This window comes from Sesamum indicum, linkage group LG3 (genome assembly GCF_000512975.1).
Source record: "Sesamum indicum cultivar Zhongzhi No. 13 linkage group LG3, S_indicum_v1.0, whole genome shotgun sequence".
In the NCBI taxonomy this organism is placed as follows: domain Eukaryota; kingdom Viridiplantae; phylum Streptophyta; class Magnoliopsida; order Lamiales; family Pedaliaceae; genus Sesamum; species Sesamum indicum.
In genome coordinates this window covers 242,126-263,498 of record NC_026147.1, presented here as the reverse complement: position 1 = coordinate 263,498, position 21,373 = coordinate 242,126, and the positions used below count along the sequence as shown (strand labels likewise).

The 21,373-nt window shown below is 35.3% G+C and overlaps 1 protein-coding gene and 1 long non-coding RNA gene across 2 annotated transcripts; one reads left to right on the top strand and one right to left on the bottom strand.

The window, feature by feature from the left end:
• Positions 4,450–5,575, top strand: LOC110011695. The gene is made up of 2 exons (XR_002286738.1): positions 4,450–4,604; positions 4,840–5,575. It is a non-coding gene; the product is annotated as an uncharacterized LOC110011695 (long non-coding RNA).
• Positions 13,606–17,702, bottom strand: LOC105156827 (alkaline/neutral invertase A, mitochondrial). Its single transcript, XM_011073057.2, has 6 exons — positions 16,474–17,702; positions 16,127–16,292; positions 15,713–15,924; positions 14,366–14,859; positions 14,235–14,283; positions 13,606–14,111 (listed from the first exon to the last, which is right to left on the bottom strand). The coding sequence occupies exons 1-6, from the start codon at positions 17,275–17,277 to the stop codon at positions 13,782–13,784; spliced, it is 2,055 nt and encodes a 684-aa protein (XP_011071359.1). The 5' UTR covers positions 17,278–17,702; the 3' UTR covers positions 13,606–13,781.

The following is a 21,373-nucleotide window of genomic DNA, read 5'->3' as shown; positions in this document are numbered from 1 at the left end:
TTTAGCAATCGAATTGCACTTTTAGCACAATTCTCTCACGAAATTGCTTACTTTATCACGATTTTTTATTATATTTTATTTCTTACCATTATTTTTCTCCTAAATTCGATACTAACTTGGGCATCAGAGTGCTAACGTCTTTTTTGTAGGTCCCCTATTCAGGATTTGCATTCGCTTCGACCCAAGCTTTGAGCATAGTCCATATCCATCGGACCCGTGTATTTTTTGAACGCATTATTGGCGCCGACTGTGGGAAACTTGAGTTAAAGGCGTGAGTTACCATGAAAACCTCCAGCAATCTCGCAAGGAAACAAAATACTGTGGAGGCACTAGGCAATAATTAGATTTTGCAAGTTGTTGTGGGGACCCCTTTGGCACCCGCTAGTAGGGTATCCCCCTATTACTATGGCAGCCCCCGCCAGTGTAGCGATGGTCCCAAGATCCTCCAGACCTACTAACCCCCTAATTGAGCCTCCACACCACAGTCTCTCTTCAGACACCTCCTCGCCCCTCGCCCCTCCCCAAAACTCCTATGTACCATACAATAGATGGTTACGACGACCGTATAGGAGCAAATGGCAATACTAATCCCAACCACGCAGTAACCCCATTCGATGTGGATGCCCCTAAGGAAGGAAGTCAAATGGTATCTCCTATCCCTACACTGCCGGTCGCAAGAGATCAAGAACTCCCCTTGCAAATCCAGTGGGACGTCTCTTCTCTATGGATCACACATTTGGAATGCCTGCAAAACGACGTCCAAGACGTCCAACACCAAATCGCGGGAACGCCCTCGGAGAAACAGTAGGGTCTCCCCTTCAGTAAAGAGATCATAGCAAACGAACTCCCCCTCAATTAGAAGGAGCCCAACCTATCGGAGTACGATGGAACCACGGATCCGCAGGAGCACCTCTCCTATTTTGAAAATGTTGCCCTTCTCTACCATTACACCCTTAGGGTCAAATGGGGTGTGTTCGTAACCACCTTCACAAGGTCAGCCCAACAGTGGTTCAATCAACTGCCCTCGGGATCCATTCGATCATTCGAAGAATTTCGTTCTCTATTTCTTCATCAATTTGCTAGTAGTAAACAATGTCAAAAAGCGATCATGAGTCTTTTCTCTTTACAACAAAGAGAAGGAGAATCACTGAGGGAGTATCTTCAACGCTTTAATTTAGCGGCCTTAGAGGTCCCTATTGCAACATCTAATACACTAATTTGTGCTTTCATGCAGATACAAGGTGGAGATTTATTTAAGTCTTTAACTAAGAAGCCCCCTCGCAATTTTTACAATCTCCTAGCACTAGCTGAGAAGATACATCAACTTGGATGTGGCTAAGGAGTACAAGAATGCAGTCAATGCAAGGAACAAGAGGATGAGGACCTACTCCATCCGGACGCCTTCTAAGAATAAGCCCTGTCCCTAAAAATAAATAAATCCTACACCAAGGGGGCATCCCCCTCAGAAGATAAGCCCTCCTCCCAAGTAGGCATCCTTCACGGAATAAGCCTTGCTCCTAAGTAGGCATCTTCCTCAGTGAATAGATTTATACATACCAACTTTCCTCAAGGAGTATTTTTTTATTTTAATAACTTTGAAGATTTATCTTACCACTTTCGATATGTTAACATATATTTGCTTGTAAGAATTTCAAAAGGAAGACATATGTCTCATAAAAAGCTCTGTCTTCCACAGAGGCACAAAAGCCCTGTATTCCACACAGACACCCCAGCCCTCCTTCGAGTAGACACTTAGGTCCTTCTTTGGAGGACTTGTAAGCTCAATCCCGTGCAGGCACCTAAGCCTTCCTCCACGGAGGCATCTAACCCCTGCTTCCAACAGATACCTTATTCTTTCTCCGGTGAGGTTCCTAAGTCTTGCTATAAGAAGGGCCCCCCTCTCAAATAAACCCTCCTCCGATGAGGTGCAATAACTTCGCTCCGTGCAAAATCTATTCGTAATATATACATATCTTTGTTATTTAATATTTTCTGGTAGAAAAATAAAGCCCAACAACAGAGTAAGCACAAAAGGCAGCCGTTAAGCCCTCTTCCATGGAGGCACCCTCCTAACATGTCCTGCTTCGTACATGCATGAAGTAAGTTCTTCATATTCTAAGCATGCCTATACTACTAACATTCTTTGCAGGAATTTGAAAAGAAAGAAGGAGAAAAGAAAAAGTTCATTCTTCGGATCCCATCTCTGAAGATTTCTACGTCAATAAATGTCGAAATCTCCAGTTATTAGAGTGGGAAAGCTATTCATATGTATAAAAATAAGTTGGCCCAAAGAGGCCTAAACGACCCAAAAAGAAGAAAAAAATGAGAAGCCCAACATACTAGACTCAGCCCAAAAGGGAAACCTAGTACACCAGGCTCAGCCCAAGAGAGAAGCCCAGTTCGACCCAAGAAGAAGGCCTGGTACAAGGCCTACCGAACCTCAAACCCACCTTCCAATCCAAGCCTAGGAAAATGAAAGTGCCCTCAAAAAGTTGAATTCCTTGATCTAAAAGGACTCCTTGTAGAACAAGAGTCCTTGTATAGAGGGAGTCCTCCTTCAACCAAAGACGTGTTGTTCAAGTCAAGGAGGAGGTAGGATTCACCTTCTTTCTTGAAAATGCAGGTTACTACAGAGTTCATGCGAAGAGGGACTCATTCTCTGTAAATACAAGCAGCCTCCCAGCAGACAAACTTTCAAGAAGTTGGAAATTGTCTTGCTATTTTGCTGCAACTCTCAACTCGTTGTTTTGTCATAATCCATATCTATTGGACCTATGCATTTTTTAAACGCATCAAAATAAAATATATTTAATATTAGATAATTTTTAAAATTGAAATTTAAAAATTATAATTGTTATATCTAGAATTATTTATAATCAATTAAAATATATATTTAGGTACAATAATTATTATAATTATTTAAATTTATTTTTAATTAACTAAAATATATATTTAATTAATTAAAATATATTTAATTAATATAATAAAATTAATTAAAAAATACTACAATCGTCGTCGCCCGCCCCATCTGTGAGGAACAGTGGAGGCGGGTAGGCAGCAGGGTGGGGTTGGGGAATGGGGTGTTAATTTTATTTTTTTAAAATAATATTTTTTATAATATATTTTATCAATAAAATTTGAATTTAAGATTAATTGATTAGATCTAACGACTGTGATATAATCAATATAGATCCAATGATCATTAAAATAAAAAATAATATATATTAAGCAAGGGTGTAATTGTCAATTTATGAAAAAAAATTAACGCCTTTAGTTAGATTTAATGGAGATGGACAATTGAGCTAAGTTTAAGAAAATACGCAGGGGGAGGGGGGGGTTAGCCTATTTTTAAAATAAAGGAGATTTTTAGCAGACTTTTTAAAATATATGAGTTTTATGCATTTTAGCCAAAAATTATTAATACTTTCTAATTTTATCAGCCGCCTAATAATTAGCCCAATCAGTTAGTGTCCATTGGGTTTTCATATTTTTTGTGGTGAACTAACAAAAATGTATTTATGGACTGTGATTATAATTTATAGTGGATATATATTTTTTTTTATAATTTTTCCATCCACTTAATCTTTTAATTTTTTTTAGAAAAGAAAAAATATAAAGTTGATAATTATAAATTTCATTTAAGTATTGCATAATTTTATTAAACATCGATAGGGAATTAATAATTTTTTAAATAACAAAACAGTAATTATATCAAAATGAGAAAGAAGCTTGTTTTAATCTATCATGTTTATATACATTATATAAGCATGTATGTGGTATAGTTAGAGGGGACAAAAAGGCCACACCATAAATCAAATTCTAACTTGTGTGTGTTGTGTTTTAAGCATTTTATGGGCAGGAGAATTATGATATATCTCAATTTCAGGCCGAAAAATACTTAAAGGAGATGATTTTTATACATTTGTTAAAATAAAAAAAATAAAATACCAAAAATGAAGAAATGTGAAAAGATAATAAAGGGGGTGGAGAGGAGATGTGTGGTTGAGGGAGGGGAGGAGAAGAGTCCCTTTCAGTGTCAGGGAATGATTACATTTGAAAGTAACAGTTGGGGGGAGATATATAGAATGCAGAGTCAACCCCTCATACTGTACTGGTAGCCTTAGGGGCCCTAAACTTGTTTCATATTGATTTCCTCCCTTTTCCTTTTTCTTTTTAATATTGTATTTATTAAATCTTGCCTTCCATTCTCCATTATTATTATTTGCCCAAAATTACCCAACAACTTGGTGAGGTTTGTTTTTAAATGCTCGAGGGTATGAATAATTATGATGATGAGTGGAGTAAATAATTAGAGTTAGGCACAGATGGGAAGTGAAGGAGAGAGAGAGAGAGAGTGACGTCCATGGACCATCCATCCATCCCTTTTTATTACATTCTTTCTGGGCCTTGCACCTGTCACTCTCACCTCCATCCCCATTACTCCCTCTTTCTCACTCCATAAAAACCCCTTTTTCTTCCTTCCCATTCACATTCACATTCCTCTCTCTCTCTCTCTCTCTGTCTGCACTTTTTTCTCATGGGAGAGACTGAAAAGATTGCAAAGCAGAAACCCATAACCCTCAACAAATTTCCACAATTACAAGGTATGTATATATATATATATATATGTAAACTACACACAAAACTAGCTACATACTAACACACCTTCATTCCTCTACGCCTTGAGTACAATGCATATCATTTGTTTATACTATTAATTTCAATTTTTCTTAGTTTTCCAACCTTAAAACAGGAAAAATACACTTTATGTATCTGTGTACGTGGTATAAATTAATTTTGAGTTGCCTCGTTTCCTTGCTTGTCATAACTTGGACGCAGGTTTTGTCCACTTTCCTGGATGCATCACTATCAAATGGGAGCCTGCAAGTGTAAAGGGAGGAAGCCTTCCTCAACAGCACAAAGACTGTTCTACCACCAAATATGGCCTTCAATTCATCAATATTGCTTCTTCATCTTGACTATGTCTAGGTGCTATCCTGCCTGAGCTTTTCTACGTCTACATCTACATCTTTTTTTTAACTTTGTATCGTGTTTTCTTGACCTTGTAAGACCTTTTCTTGACCTTGTAAGACCCTCTGTTGTGTCATTGATTTTTCATTTTTGTTTCATTTTGGATACGACAACAGAATTTTCCGTTGTCGTATATATCCATTTCCATTCTTGATTGCCGCCCATCTCATGTTCTCCTTCCTTGTCTATCCCTCCTGAGCTATTAGAATTCGGAACATCTATGTGTATATATCCCAATGGAGTTGAGAAACACTAAAAATCTTCACATTTTGGCTTCTACATATTATTATTCATCAAAGATTGTAATGTGATCATCACACTGTCCATATTAATTTCTGTCTAGCTACATATGTTTGTCTTTTAGTATATGTTGCAGTGTGTATATTATTATTGTGGGAGCGAGGGCCATGATGAGGCAGAGGCAGATGGTAGACATTCTGTGTGAAATTTCAGACCCTCCTCAGTTTCGGTGTTTTATTATATGTTGTTAGGGTGAAAAGTTAGTATGAGAATAAATATTCTTGCAGAGAAATCTGTTGGAAGAGCTGTCCTGTCCTCCTCACTGCCACTGCTATCATCATATTCACGTACCACAATTTATACACTCTATTATTACATCCAACATTACTCCAACCACCTCCACATCAGATTACATCTTTTAGTATTTAATTTTTTACATATCATATTTATTTATTCATTCAACGTATATCATATTTATGTATAAAAATAACATCATGTATTTTATTTAAACACATAATATATTTATAGTGAATAGAATAAAAAATAAAATAAATTTTTCAATAAAAAAATTTAATTCACCCCCAATATACCGTGAGTTATTTATTAAAATATTATAAAAAAAATAGCACAATTCTACCACAAAATCAATTGAGTTGCAAAAATAAGGGGAGTCATCCACTTTTTTTATTTTTAATTTTTTTTAAAAAATGTGCCAAATCGTGAGTAGCACTGACCACTTTGGCACACCCCTTTTTTTTTTAGTATTTTGTTAATTTATATTATGTTATACTTAATAATAATAATAAATACCAATTAATTTAAAATATTTCAATTTTTTTATAATTAAAAAATAGTAAAAAAATATATTGATTTTAATTAATTTTAACAATTAATAAAATTAAAAATTATATACAAATTAAGAAAGTTATTTAAATATTAGTTTTATTATTTTGGAGTTTATGATCCCGTCTTGGTATTTTTTAATTTATTTTGACAACTTATTTAAACATTTTTAATTTAGTCAGCATGAAGTAAACTGAAAACGGTATAATTATACAATTTTTAAAGAGAAGAAAAAATATATTTAAAATGAAGTATGTTTTTACTTGTTAATGTACCACAATAATTAATAAAAGTTAACATAATATGTAATACTTTAAAAAAAAAACTAAAACAATATAAATGCCCAAATGGTTAGTAGCACTCACGACTTAGACAATAAAAATATAAAAAAACATAAAAATAAAGGAACAACTCCCAATTTATATTTTAATAAATAACTGAACATTACCCCATCCCAGGAATATTGTGGAATTGGGTATTGCTTAAGTGATCTCTTTTATTAATGTCAAATCACTAAAATTATGGCGAAATTAAGAGGCATGATTTGGTGAAATGTAACAAGTTATAAGTAGTGGAAGTGGAGGCATAATTAAAATTCAAGAAACACAATGATGGTGTCCCATTGAAAGCTATGCACAACTTTATTTCTACCCCTCAATTAATAATTTCAAATTCCATACATTTAATAGTGTCTATGAAGATATGATGCTACAAGATTGCATGTCCTATCATTTACTTTTACAACTACCGTACATAACAATAAAAGAGAGAGAGAGAGAGCAATGAGTCTTTGTAGGATAACGAGTGGATATATATTTCATATATCTTTAAGCAATTGCATAGGAACATGCATGCCCACTTCATTAATACATAGGACTAGGACTAGGACTAGCATAGGAGTTCTACACAAAATCATATATGTATATTCCTCTCAAGAGAGTGTAAAGACCAGACCAGAGCAGACCCTCCAGAAAAGTAATCAAGGCCAAACCCATATCTCTCCGTCACCACACTTTGTCAAAGCCTTCTAAATGGAATATCTTATAAATTAGCTTTAATTCAATTTTATATATATATATGAAAATCGATGTTGTGCAACAGGTAGGTAGCTGTCATTATAATTTGTTTGATATATATATAATTTGGTTGTTTGTGACAATTAATGTTGTTTGGATTAAGCGATGAAAACCTAATTCCATCCTCATCGTCTAATAATTATATATAATTGCAGATGGGTTTGGGGGTGGGTTTGGTTGTTTGTGGCAATGTCCTCGTTTCCTATTACTCGATTCAATTCATTAAAACCTCATAACAACTAACACACACACACACACACATTATATATATGCATATGTGGTGGTGGATGTGTATATATATGCATGCGGGATTATAATAATATAAATTAAGGAAATACATTAGTATTGATCAGTTCTATTTTTTAAGTACAAATTTTTCTTTTCTCTTTTTTCATTTTTGATGGGTGGGATTGCTATTTGGATTTGTATAATCATGCATTCATCTGAGAAAAGGAAACATTGCAAGTTATAAGGACCGTATATATATATATATATATATATATATATTAGTTGTTGTCGTAAATAAAAAAAAAATTATAGTGTTAAATGAAAAAAAAATGAAATTTGTGAAAAAATATTATAAGTGAGGCCTAAAGGAGAAAGAAATGTGGAGTAAGGTGATAAAGAAAAATAAATTATAATTATGAATTTATTAAAAATATAAAAGATAGTGAGCGAGAAAACATCAAATTGTAATTATGAATTTTTAGTCAATGATGGACTCTCTCTCAAATTCTCTCTCACTACACTCCAATTCTCATGTAAACTCTAACTACGAAATAAGTCAGACGAAGGAGGAAGAACAGGATGCCAACGAAGGAGCATGTCAACTGAATATTTAATTTCCACGAGTTCGCCCAACTAGCAAAAGTGCTGGATAGGGCGAGGACGAGTGGTTGCAATCTCTAGCTACTTTGATGGCAAGGTGGGTAGCTAGGTTTTGGGACAACAGGGCCAAGGAGACAGAGCAACCAGATATGGTAATAGGAGGGAAGAGATATTTATCGGAAAAGTAGAGTTAAATCCTATTCAGCCACTGAAAACGGATGTGTTCTTTGAGGAGGGTTTCAAGCAGTCATCATGAAAAACTCTCTTATGTGCATCCAGAGGTGCAAAATGAGGAGGTCGTCATCGGGCCTGATAGGGATACTACCCCCCAACGGAACAATTATACAAAAATATCCTTTTAAATGAAGAAAATAACAAAAAAGCCACAAGATCCGTGCATTATTTATTTGGTAGGGTTGCTAGACTGACCCGCCCCATCCAACCTGGAGTTGAGACCCGAAATATCAACCGTTGATCTTCCAGTAGGTATATCTGAGATATCACCACGTGGACCTATCGTGTACGAACGTTTGAAACTATAAATACTACTGTCCGAAATCATTTATGGTACGTTGCATTAATTGCTTGTTCGACCATATTAAATCTTCTAGATCGTTTTCGATTTCATTATACTTAAGCATCGGAAGGACTTAATTGAGAACTTCCCAACTAGCCTAACGATCTTCTTTATTCTCAGGATCCATAATCTCTAGGTAGTTTAGGATACATTTGACCTTGCCTTGGATCCGACCTCACCTAAACAACTTGGATAAGTTTTTTACTCCCCTACTTCTTCTAGTGTTGCCTTTATTACACTAGAAGAAGTTGAACCATCATATGTCAGACCATCATGCCCTTAGCCGCCAATCAGTGCTGACGTGCCATCATCTCATTATTCATGAAAAAGGTGTGTTTCTTCTCCGTCTCTCCTATATATACGCCCTCATTGACTCTCTTGATCGCCTTTTCTGACTTCACTTTCGAGCAGACACCGGACATCGTCCTCTCTTCCAGCTTTCTCCCTTTCTTCTAGGTACTTATTCTGACCCATTATTATGGCTTCTAGTAGCTCAGAGTCTAGTTCGAGTTCATCTTCTGGGTCGTCTGCAACCTCCCCTAGAGAGTTAGTAGGCACTTCTCGTGGTCCTGGTTCCCCCTTAGGTGCTTCTCAATCCCTATCCCCTTATCGTAGGGTTCCAACCACTGATCGATCAGTAGTGTTGGTAGATCCTGATGATGTTCCTCTCCAGGTCAAATATCAAAGTATGATGTCTAGGGATCCTTGGACTGGGATCGTTAGTACTGTAAAAACTCCTAGACACCAAATAAAAGAGAAGTACTATACCTCTCATGACTATGAGTTCTTACTTCCCCAATCTTTTGATAGAATGTATTGTCCCCCTCCAGGATTTGCTCTCTCTCAATTTTGCATCTCGAGGTCGATCTTAGTTTTTCTACGGTCCGACCTATAGAAAACATTCTTCGTAGGTTAGAGCTTTGTCCAATGCAATTGTCTCCTAATTCCATGAGCCATATTTTTCTCTTCATCATAATAATGCGACATCTTGACGTTCCCCCAGTTTTGAGAATTTCTGGTCGCTTTATTCTTTTACAACCTCTAAGAGGTCAGGAGAGAGAAGTTTATTTTGTTTAACTGCTCGTAAGGATTGCCGTTATCTACACGACCTTAAGTCCAACGTAGGCCCTTGGAGGGAAAGGTATATCTTCATTCGACCTCCTCCTAGCAAGAATGGTCTTTCAGTTGAGATTGGCGCATCTCCAAACCCAATCTAAAACCTATGGGGAGGGGCTAAAGGGCAACCTCATAAACCATCTTACCATATATTGGTATAGGCCTAAGCCTCTCCTTGTATAAAGTATCTTGAAGCTCTTTGGTCTCTCCCAGCGCCCCTCCTAGTTAGGGGTTGTCTAGGTGATTTTACTTACGTTCTATTTGCTCTTTGCCCTCTTCTCTTTTCTGTCCTATTTTATATATATATACACATAGCGAACTCTATAATCATTCTACTTGATGTAGAGCCAAAGTCATGAATGCCAGAATAACGAACAAAGTTAGGGCCAAGAAGGGGACACCCCCAGCAAGCGCAATAAAGAGTGAACATAAAGGGTCACATAAAAATCATTATGGAAGTGATGAAATTAATTTGAAATTAATTCTAGAATAAATAAATTTAATTAGATTAAATTAATTTATAAAGAAGAAAAATAAATGATTGGGTCATTTATTTGGGATAATCCATTGGAAAGATAGCCAAGAGTTTAATTGATTGGATTAGCCATAGCATTTTAAATTAATTAGATTAATTGAAAAATACTTGAACTAATAAATTTATGGACTGGATTTATTAATTAATTAGTAGATGGACTTGTTTAATTAATGGATAGATTCATTAATTAATGGAGAAAAGCTTAAATTAATTAATTGGACTAATTAATTGTTGGCTTGATTAATAAATTAGATTTATTAATTGAGAATATTTGGGCTTGTGAATATTTAGTTAGATTAAGTATTCATATGAATTTTCTATTGGATATTTATTTAATTAAATTAAATAATAAATTCTATGGATTAAGAATTAGACTTGATGAATTTACTCGACAAATTAAAACAAACCTGATCTAAATACACTAGAGCCCTAACCACAATTAGAGAAGTTAGTGGCCAAGTGGACTCTTAGTGGAAACCACTCCACCAAATACCATTTTTCTAGGGAAAAGAGGTTTCAATTTTGAGGATGAATGATATTAATTGCTGATTTAATGTGGAATTGGATTCTAAAAATAAATCTCTCTCTAATCCTTAGGAACACAAACCCGATTGAAGTGTGTGTGAAATTGAGTGCATCTCCATAATTTCTCTCTCTCTCTCTCTCCATACAATACCAAGCCACGGTTTTCTCACAAGAAAATTTTAAAAACCCTCCTTCCCCATATAGTTCTATGTTCTCCTCGAATTAGATTTAAATTAAAAACAAGGAAAATTTGAACACACTAATTAATAATGTGATTCAAAATTTATTTTCGTTCACCGAATCTAGTTTTTTCTAGCAAGAGGGTTAGATCCATCTTCCATGATATGGTTTGGATTAATTTTAGAGGGGTTCTACACTTGAACCCTTTAAGTGAACGGATCCGAGAAGAAGAAGAGGAGAAAATGCTTGTAGCCGCACGAGAAAAACGACGAGGATAAATCCCTTCTTTTTTTTTTTTACTTCTATGCTTCTTGCATCTTTCTTGTGTGATTCTTGACTTTTTATTTTATTTTGTACCCAATGCCTAAAAAACGATTAAAGGTAACTTCTTGATCAGGATTTATTGTTTGATTTATCATAATTTTTTATTTTTCGCACTTTCATCGTGCTTTTTGGACCAATCCGCTCCCTTCAACAAGATGTTATGGGATCTCAGAGAATACCAAGCGGTCATGCATAATTGTGATGGAGAGTGGAGATGGCTTGAAGTGCACAATTCACCATTGCAACACATTCAAGCGATGCTCCCAGGTATTCAAGGAGGAAGGACTCTGTTAATTGAAAGGGGCCAACAGGTGAGTTTTCCGTAGGAGAGTTTATCCACCTTAGACAAACCATGGTTACACCATTCACATCGCCTATGTATAATATGTGATAATCAGAATATGGAATCTCACTCTCACTTTTTTTTTGAGTGTACGTTCTCAAGGCGATGGTTGTCGTTCTGCAATGAGAAATTAAGTTTATTTGGTCTTATTAGCACTGGCAGGAAGGAGTGACGTGGTCTCACGAGGCGTCTTTCGCAATGTGGGGAAAGGGGCACCGTGTGACTAGCAGTCCGCAGTAAACGACTACTTCCGCCGATAGCAACACTACAACCGAACTCCCGTCGAAACTAGCACAGCGCGCCAATAGGAATAGCAACACAGATCGCAACAGTAACAACAACAGTAAGCAAGGTGCAATAGGAAAGCAGTAAAATTGAGCATGCAATTTAGAATGTGGATTTCATTGAATTGCAAATTGTATATACAATGTACAAACGATGCTAGGGCAAGGAAATCATCTTGAGGGGGACACTAGCACACAACACTACGCCAAGCTTTGAGAACTCATTCCCCCCCATAATAATCTTAAAAAGATTTTTTCTACTGACAGCAGTAGATATAAAAAAGGTTGAACATCGCACCTTGGAAGGCATAACGTCTCCCTAAGCAAACAAAAGTATTTATAAACGTACATGTACAAGACAAAAGACCTACACTTAAAACTCTAAGACTCCGAAAGTCCAACTCAGCGAAGGTTGTTGATCTGCCGGGTCGAACGGTTGTGTGGCCGAATGTGCGTCAAGGGTGCCGAGTGCGCGGGCGGCCCTTGACACGTGGGCAACGAAACGATGAAAGGGTAAACATCTTATAACACAGCATATTGAGCGGTCTTACCCTCAATAATATATCATATCTGGAAAGAAAAGAATCAAAGAAGGTTTAAAAAAATATATAGATATGCGGAGTTAGTCGCTAGAATTGTTTTGGAGCAAGTGAGAAATAGAAATAGTGAAGAATTACATCAAACATTACACTCGTCACTATTGTATAGACTTTGGAAAATAGCTTGGGTATGATGATGAAGATGGCTTAGCTGGTTGTACTTTATTTTTAACTAATGGAACTTAAATTTTCTTCAAAATAAATTATAATTGTATGTTTGTTAAAAATATTGAAGCTTGTGGAGAAAGTGAGAGAGAAAAAGTAAATTGCATTGTGAGTTTATTAAAAATATGAAAGTTTGTGAGGAAAAAAAATATAAAAAAAGGTGAGAGAGAAAAAGTACGTTACAATCGTCGATTTATTTAAAGAACGAAAATTTGTGAGGGAAAAAAACACATGGGAAGGTGAGAGAAAAATATAAAGCTGTGAGTTGAGAGAATTTTATTTTATTGTAATTAAGAAATTATAAAAAAAAAAATTAGTATTTTAACCAAACTTTTTTGAAGAAAAAAAATGAATTAAAGAATAAATTTAAATATTAAATCGTTGGTATAGTAAAAAATATTACTTTTATAATAGTATATTTAGAATTAGTGGGACTGAGCTATGTGGCAATTGTGGACAACATGGACATCACCTTATCAATATCAACACACTGTAGGACGTGTTTGCCAACACTAATCCGGCCGAATGTCCCAATTTCAAATTTTTGGCCACCTCTGGATGTTGTCCCAAGATTTGAATTGGGTCGATGTTGAAATCCATTGAATCCAATCAAATTGATCAAATTCTTATCTGGATGTTGTATTAAAAACCAAGTTATTTATACATTGCAATCGCACTCATCTTTCAAGGGAGGAGTTGAAATTGATTGAGCATTGATGGATATGGTTTATTTCAGTCTTGGGAGAGAACTCATCCAATAACCATTATATTTATACCTCTAAAAAACCCACTTTGACATTTGATCAATGAATTCTTTGTATTAGCTCTTATGTTTCACCCTTTCACTGTCTCATTTTTGTGATCAATCTAATAACAGTTTGGTCACAAGGTAATGCACAGCCATTTCAATCATCCGACCAACTACTGATTAGCTGAAAATGTTCAACATGATTACCACTAATGTAACTCCCAATTTCAACATAATTTCAGTATAAAATCAGATTAGGTCATAGACTAAGCAACAACGCCGTTACAGTCATGTTTCCAACAGCAATACGAGATGAAATCAAATTAGCTTATCTGCTAAACATGGCTCCGCCTACCACACACTAGGGTCAGGTTTCAGCGGCTACATGAGATCTGGCGGTAAGGCGGGAGCACTTTCTTATCCCACTTTTGAGCCCACAAACACAATTCTCCAGCAGCTCATAGTCCTCATTCCAAGACAGTATAGAGGCCAGTTGTGGATTGTCTAAAAGTAACTTTGAGGTCAGGTATCCAGCAATGGTCCATGTCTGGTGAAGACGGGCTTGTTTCCCAATAAACCTTCCGTATCTAGTGTCATAATATTCTGGCCACTGATCAACCGGAAGCCTCTTTTCAGCCAAAGCAACCGCCTTTCTAGCCAACTCTGGCCTTTCCATCTTAATGCACGCTAACGTGAACTGAAATGTCAAATGACAACTTTTGAGAGACAGGAAAATGAGGCAACTCCAGAACACATTACTCACATTATCTTCTGCTATTATAAGACAGAAACCTAACCACCTGAAACTTCAATAGCATACCTGCCACAGAAGTGTTGGCCATGATCCACCATTGTGATATGACCATGGGCTGCAGAAATGTAAAATTGATCAAAGTTCTGAAAAGCTGTAATGAAGTAGAATATGATGGAGAACACTTTCAATTGTCTTACGTATTCTTAGGGTCGCCTCCAGTGATTATACGCCACTCCTCGTGCTCCAGAGCAGGGTAACAAATCTTGAGAGGCATTTGGGCCACAAGATCGTCCCATTTCTCCTCGATCAAATTCAAAATACCTTCACTCTGTTTGGACGTGCTCAACGATGAGACGATGGCCCAAAGATTTCCTAGAGTGAAAAACCTGAAATCCATATGAGCAGGTTGCAAATTGCCGATAAAGTAGCCACCAGTCTCAGGAATCCAGTCCACAAGCCAACCAGGTATTTGATCTGGATAGATATTGAATTTATTGATGGCCTCCGTAGAGTACTCTTCCGTCTTATAACGATAAATCTCATTAATTTTTTTCATGTCTACCCAATAGTACTCTCTCAGGTGAAATGAAAGCGCACTGAGTCGGTTATTGACGGCCACGACAAGGTTTTTGGTTGAATCGTTCACAGTGAGCATCTCCCGCGCGCAGCGCAAAGCAGAGTAAAACAAAGCCTGCAAGGTGGAGTAAAGCCGATTAATTTATAAAAATCACCTTGTCAATGGAACTCGGATCGAATAATGCTACAGGATACATTACATGAGGCAGACAAAAGTACGATTATGTGGGATCCGGGATTCCAATCAAAGAATGAACTTTCATGGCCAAGAGCCAGAAATTTCTCATCTCCTAAGGTACAGTCCAACCGCTTGGTCTCAAGATTTCCAACGGGAAGTCTTGGGTTTCAAACCTAGGTAGCTGTGTGAGTGTGACATAAGAAAGAGCTAGAAATTCTCTAATTATATATATACTATTTATTAAGTGTGGGGGGAGGGAGGGAAGTACATTGACTGATATTCTTACCAAAATGACCATCTTTTTAACATTTTCGATCAATAATATCATATTCATGCATATAAAAATTAATAAAAGAACATTTTAAAAAGGATCAGTTATGATCAATTTTTTATTTTAATTATGTTCTCCTTCATATAATTCAATAAATATAACGAAATTTATGGTATGCATATGTATCGAGTGTGCTACAATAGGTTAGTTTTATACAAAAGCTGTAGGATGTGTAGACCTCTTCATTATTCAAGAGACAGAACAGTTGGGTATCTTGAACACTATAAAGAACCATCAAAATGCTTTTCCCCCGACTGGTAACTCCGTAACATGCTTATCATGAACAAGCAATGATTCGATTCAGAGAAGTTAATTTTTTTTCTTCTAAAACTCATAGGGAGGTCAAAATGCTTATATCCTGATCTCTGAGCCCATAATACATGCAAAAAATTATAAAAGAGTACACCAAAACACATGTTTAAGTTTTTCAATCCATGTGGCGGAATGAGATTATCTCACTTGGATCTCAAGAGGGTGGCCATGGATGCCCATTCTCCGATCAATCATGCAGGAACCATCAGTGACCAAGAGAGTCGGGAACATGTCAAAGCCATCACTTAAACACAAATTTAGTATCAATCTTATACCAGTCTGCACATCCACTCTCTCTTGCAATGTGTAGTCCCCCGTGAGTTTCCCATAGGCTCTCAATAAAATAATCCACCATAATCCTGCCCAAGTGATAAGCATATCATATAGGAAAATTCATAATATTTTCTGTGCTTCAACACCAAACTAGTACATGGCTGATACGGAAGTGACTGCCAGAGCGGAAAACACAGTTGGAATATTCAAATAATATAGATGCAGACAGATTTGGCTAGGCAATAAAGTTTGACAACAGAGCATATAAAGATATGCTGTAAACCATACCGGAATCAACAGGTGCAACTCGCCCGATAGCTGATTCACCAAAATCAGGATCCAAAACGTCCTCAAATTCTCCAACTCGTCCATCAAGAGGCACAGTCCTAACTTTAAAACTTGCTGGCATCAACCCTTGCCCAGGGCTGTAGCAATCTACAGTTTTTTCCCAACTCTACTCGGAAAAAGATAAAAATATAAGTTAAATCCACACCCAAATAATGAATTGGAAAAACCAAATTATCTACAAAGACTACAAAAGAGCTTCATAAACATGATAAACCAAAGTCATCAGATAGATTAAAACTTCCTGGGGAGAAAAAGAATCAAAACTTGTGAAGAATATATGCAGTCACCTGTAGCTGCAGAGTGTGGAGCAGAAAATTCTTCACTATTTCCGCCTCTCCATTTAGCAAGAATGCAAGAGCTGAAGGCACAAAATCTCGAATAAAGACCTGGTCATAATTCAGCGGCTGCTTATCAGCTGGATCAGCAGCAGCTACGGTCCCAACAGGGTTTCCGCAATAGTTCACGACAGCTCCTCGAAGCAACTCCCAAGCCTCCTTCTCCACCTCCGACAAATGTCTCGTGGGTTTCGATTCCAAAACCTCGGCTTTACCAAACTGATCCGTACTTGCATTTGCCCCATCGTCTACCTTTGACTTATGTTCCTTTTCTACTCCTTCGTCTTTTCCAACCAAGTCTTGACCCTCCTCTATTCTCTCAATTACCAAGGGCTTCACATTGAAACCACCTTGAATATATATCTTCTCAAAGCTATTTTCATTTACACGGGGTTCAACAGAACTCGAATGGTTCCTAGTATTTGAAGCTACATTTGCTATTACACTTAAAAATTTATTGTTCTTCTCCCCCCAATTAACTGAAGGAACCCTAGACTGACCCCAATTTGAACCAGAGCCACAAAAAACCCTCCGATTCGAGTCAATGACACTCCTAAATCCTAATATCTTAATGCTATAAAAACACTTGTTTTTCATCAAACAATACGATTTCGACTGTGATTTCGACAAATTATATTCAGTAAAATGACCCCCTTTAGGATGCGGGTATCCAAACACAGATGAATTTCTCCCAAGAATCAATATATTACAACAGGGTTTCATTCTGGAAATCCCAATGCTACTCCCAGTCTTCATTTTTCTTGATAATATCTTAAAATTCAGTCCAAGAATCAAGCCTTTTGCGCGTAATCAATGGAAGGCACAACCCTTTGTACTCAAGACCCAACTTTTTTGGGAAAATCAAACAAAAGACTTGAGAATTTAAGACCAGAAGAGCCGGTCTTATACCCAAGATTTGATTTTTATACCTAAGATATAGTCTCAATATACTTTAATATGGTATTGAGTTGGTAAAAATGAGATTTATTAGAGTAATGCTAAAATAACAATTATGTATATACAGGTCTGTTAATATAGTAAAATGTAATTAACAGATAAGGATCCTATTCCAACCTAAGTATACAAACAAATACAAGAGGAAAATGAAAGAAATTGAAGAAGAAAAGAGACTTACAGCTTGAGAAGATGAGAGATGTTTGTAGAAGAGGTGAGAGAAATGAGATGAAAAAGTAGGTGGGGGTGGAGGGACATATATATAGATGATGATGTGGGAAGAAGGTTCAAGCAATTGATGCGTATGGTACAAACAACACAAATGGATAAATGTATCAAATTCCATATTTAACCTCACCCTCACCCTGACACCACGCTTTTTGAATTTTCTTTAGTTCTCAAAAATTAAAAATCTATCTATTACTTAATTTCGTGCACGAGATATGAATTTGAGATGGGTAGAGAAGAAGGGGTCAATTGTTGTTTGTCATTTTTCTTCAAATTATATATAATAAAAAAAAAAATATACATATACTTGGATGTAATAAATTATCCATGAAAGAAAAGTGAGATAGAGCGGTGGAAAATGTGGGAAATATGTGAAAGGGCCAGGCGAGGGCTGTTTTGTCATTTTCAGATAAATAGTTGAAAAGTGGTGGGTCAGAATAGTCGGTTCTGACACGGAACTTTAAAATGTGCGTAAATGTGGAGAAACACAGGACAGGATTTTTTTCGGGAGTTGGGACATCACATGTATGTCTATTTCACTTTCAAATTGGGCCCCAAAAGAGAGCCCATTTATAAATGGGCTGACTAAGCCCATTTTAATGTCCATCCAAAAAATAAATATGATGCATATCCAAAGTAGCCATACCAGAACCAATTTTTCTCTTTTACACATTTGTTGAAATACGCCTAAATCATGTTAGATTCAGATCCAGACCCATACCCACTAAAATAAGTATTTTAAATATGGGTAGGATCTAGAATCTAAAATATATGGGTACAAAGAATTATTTCAAAGTTCAAATATAGCTTTCATTTGAACAAAATCTAGATCATTATTTATATTGCAACGATGTTCAATTTGCACGTGTAAAAAAATGGAATAGCTTTTATTTCTTTTTAATTCGATTGCAAGTTCATAAAATAAATTAGTTTAGTATTAAGTTATGGGGGTTTCATTTTACTAAGTAAGTTAGAAGAAATTCTTACTCGAATCAAAACCAATCACAAAGCAAGTGTATCATATTTGTTATGTGATTGATCACTTTTTCTAAATTGTACATCAATTACACGACAAGTGTATTGTAATTGTCATATAATTGGTTCAAATTGAATGTGAGCTAGATTTGTGTAAGTTAGACTTGGTTGACTACTTTTTCACTAATCAACCATCTGAAGAAAGAACCTCGTGATATATATATTATGAGCAGGCATGCACTATAGCATGCAACTTGCTCTTTTCACCATTAATTATTAGATTATAAAATACAAAGTAATTATATATATATTCCATCCAATATCCAATAACTTAAACTATTCCAAGAAATAATAAGCAGTATCCAGAAACTTAAAAATGGTGGTTTTTAGTCAAATTTCTTCACGCTGAATATTACAGTGGACGTAAGCAATGACAAACATTCGATCTCCAAATAATTATATATCCAACATCCATCATTATTAATAATAATAAATTATCTCATCCTCACCACCTTCATCCCTTTTTTTTCAACTTAAAAATATCTTATAATAATCTCTAGCTAGCTATTTAGGTATGCAAATAAACAAGGGATTAGCCACTAATTATATATATATTACTTTTGCAATGCCATATCAAGCTTGTAATCCTACCTGTTTCTTACTAACATTAGTTACACAATTATATATATATATATATACATATATATATAATATTATTTTTTTTAAAACTTGTGATTAAAAAATTTAAATCTAAATGATTGGCCTAATTTGTTATAGTTAGTATTTGGTGTTGACTGTTGAACCATCCACTAATGAAGTGAAAGAGTTGACTATTAATTAAACACAAGTTTATAATTAAATTGATTGGAAAGTCATAATTTTGAAATTGATGCAGACATAAGTTTGTCCTAGCTCTAGAGGACGACAAACAATTTTATTTATTTTTTTATTTAAATAAAAAGGTTTGACATTAATCAAACGCGTAATTCCTAAGATTAACTATTTTCTTGCATGTCTCTTAATTAATTTTATACCATGTAAGTCAACTAATGCATCATCAGTATATGTTATGCACCCGTCAACATTTTAATATAATGAAATGAAATTATGCAAAGATTAAGGTTAGAGAGAGAGAGAGTCTATGGAATTCGAGTTAAGATTGTTGTCTAATGAAAAAACTAATTTTTGAGGTCTCGATCACATTATTATTAAGATAGTTGTTGAGAATTAAAACTCAGTAATTAGTACCATCTAAATACACATATGATTATGACAAGACTAACAAACTTGCAAATTTTGGTTTGATTATGAATTATTGAAATGATGCATCAGTTTGGTAGTGCGTGAAAGCTGCATATGTCTAATTAACAACAATTTTATAGAATTATTAACTAGTGATCATTGCTACCAATTACGTGATGAACAACACACTTAATTAGCTTAATATCTCCGTAATTGTTCATAATATATAGGATTGAATGATGCATATGAATGTAGATGCAAACATAGAATTGGTAATAGTGGAAAGTCAAAGTTAGGATTTGTAAAATGTGTTACGGGTTGGGAAGACATTCTGTACAAATAAAGGGAGTTTTGGAAGGGGTTACACACACACACACACACATATGTGTATATATATATATATCATTAATTAATCATTAATCCGCTATATAATTAATTAATTAATTCATGATCTGATGTATCATGTGGCTGAGAGGGTCTTTCCAATACCTCCACGCAAAGGAAATGTTCAAGGAAGAAAATGAAGGGATGAGAGACCACATCCATCACTTAACTGCAAATTGTACTAATTAGAGTATTATACATCAAACTTAAGGTACTAATTGCAAATGTACTTTTTCCTTGCGTATGGATGATGTGATTGATTAGGCTTCTGCACATGCCCACTCATTCATTTATTTATTACATTTACGGCTTCATCAAAAACCCACACTGCATTTCTCATAATTAGCCTTTGCTCATCTCAATTTTTATCCAATTATACATAATATTATCATTAATATGTGTTAGTTTCATCCGCTTATAATTCATACCAATACAAATTCATATAAACCACACTCAACTTTCCATACATACATAACTAGGTTCCTTTCTATATTTTCATTGAAACTCCACCTTTATATTAATAATAGGGGTATATAATTACACTTTCTTTCCCTCTAAGTTTCGTCCAATTAATTATACCTAGTTTTATGATTAAATTACTTTTATATGTTTTTATACGTTAATGTATGTGAAAATGTATATTTTTACTGTGATAAAAATAATTTAGTTAAAAAAATATATTTGATCTACAATAAAATAATAATAATAATTTTTAATTATATCAAATTTTTAAGAAAGCAGAATATAATGGTTCCCAAATACTACAGTAGGAGGGTTGATATTTGATTTGATAGCAATCCACCACTTTTGAGACGGCTGTGCAGTCACTCACAAACCACATTAATATTGAATAGGACCCCATTGTCTTCCACGTGGCACCTGTCAAAAGTTCCTAGGAGATGAAGTCATCCAAATTCGTCCATGTGGCAACGATGGAAGACTTGACAAAGATAAGAATATAAATATAACAATTATTTATGGATCGTTAAAAGGAAAAACCAACAAACTCATCATCATGCAGTTGTGCACTGCATTAGTATTTGCTTCCTAGGTGTGTGTCTATATATAT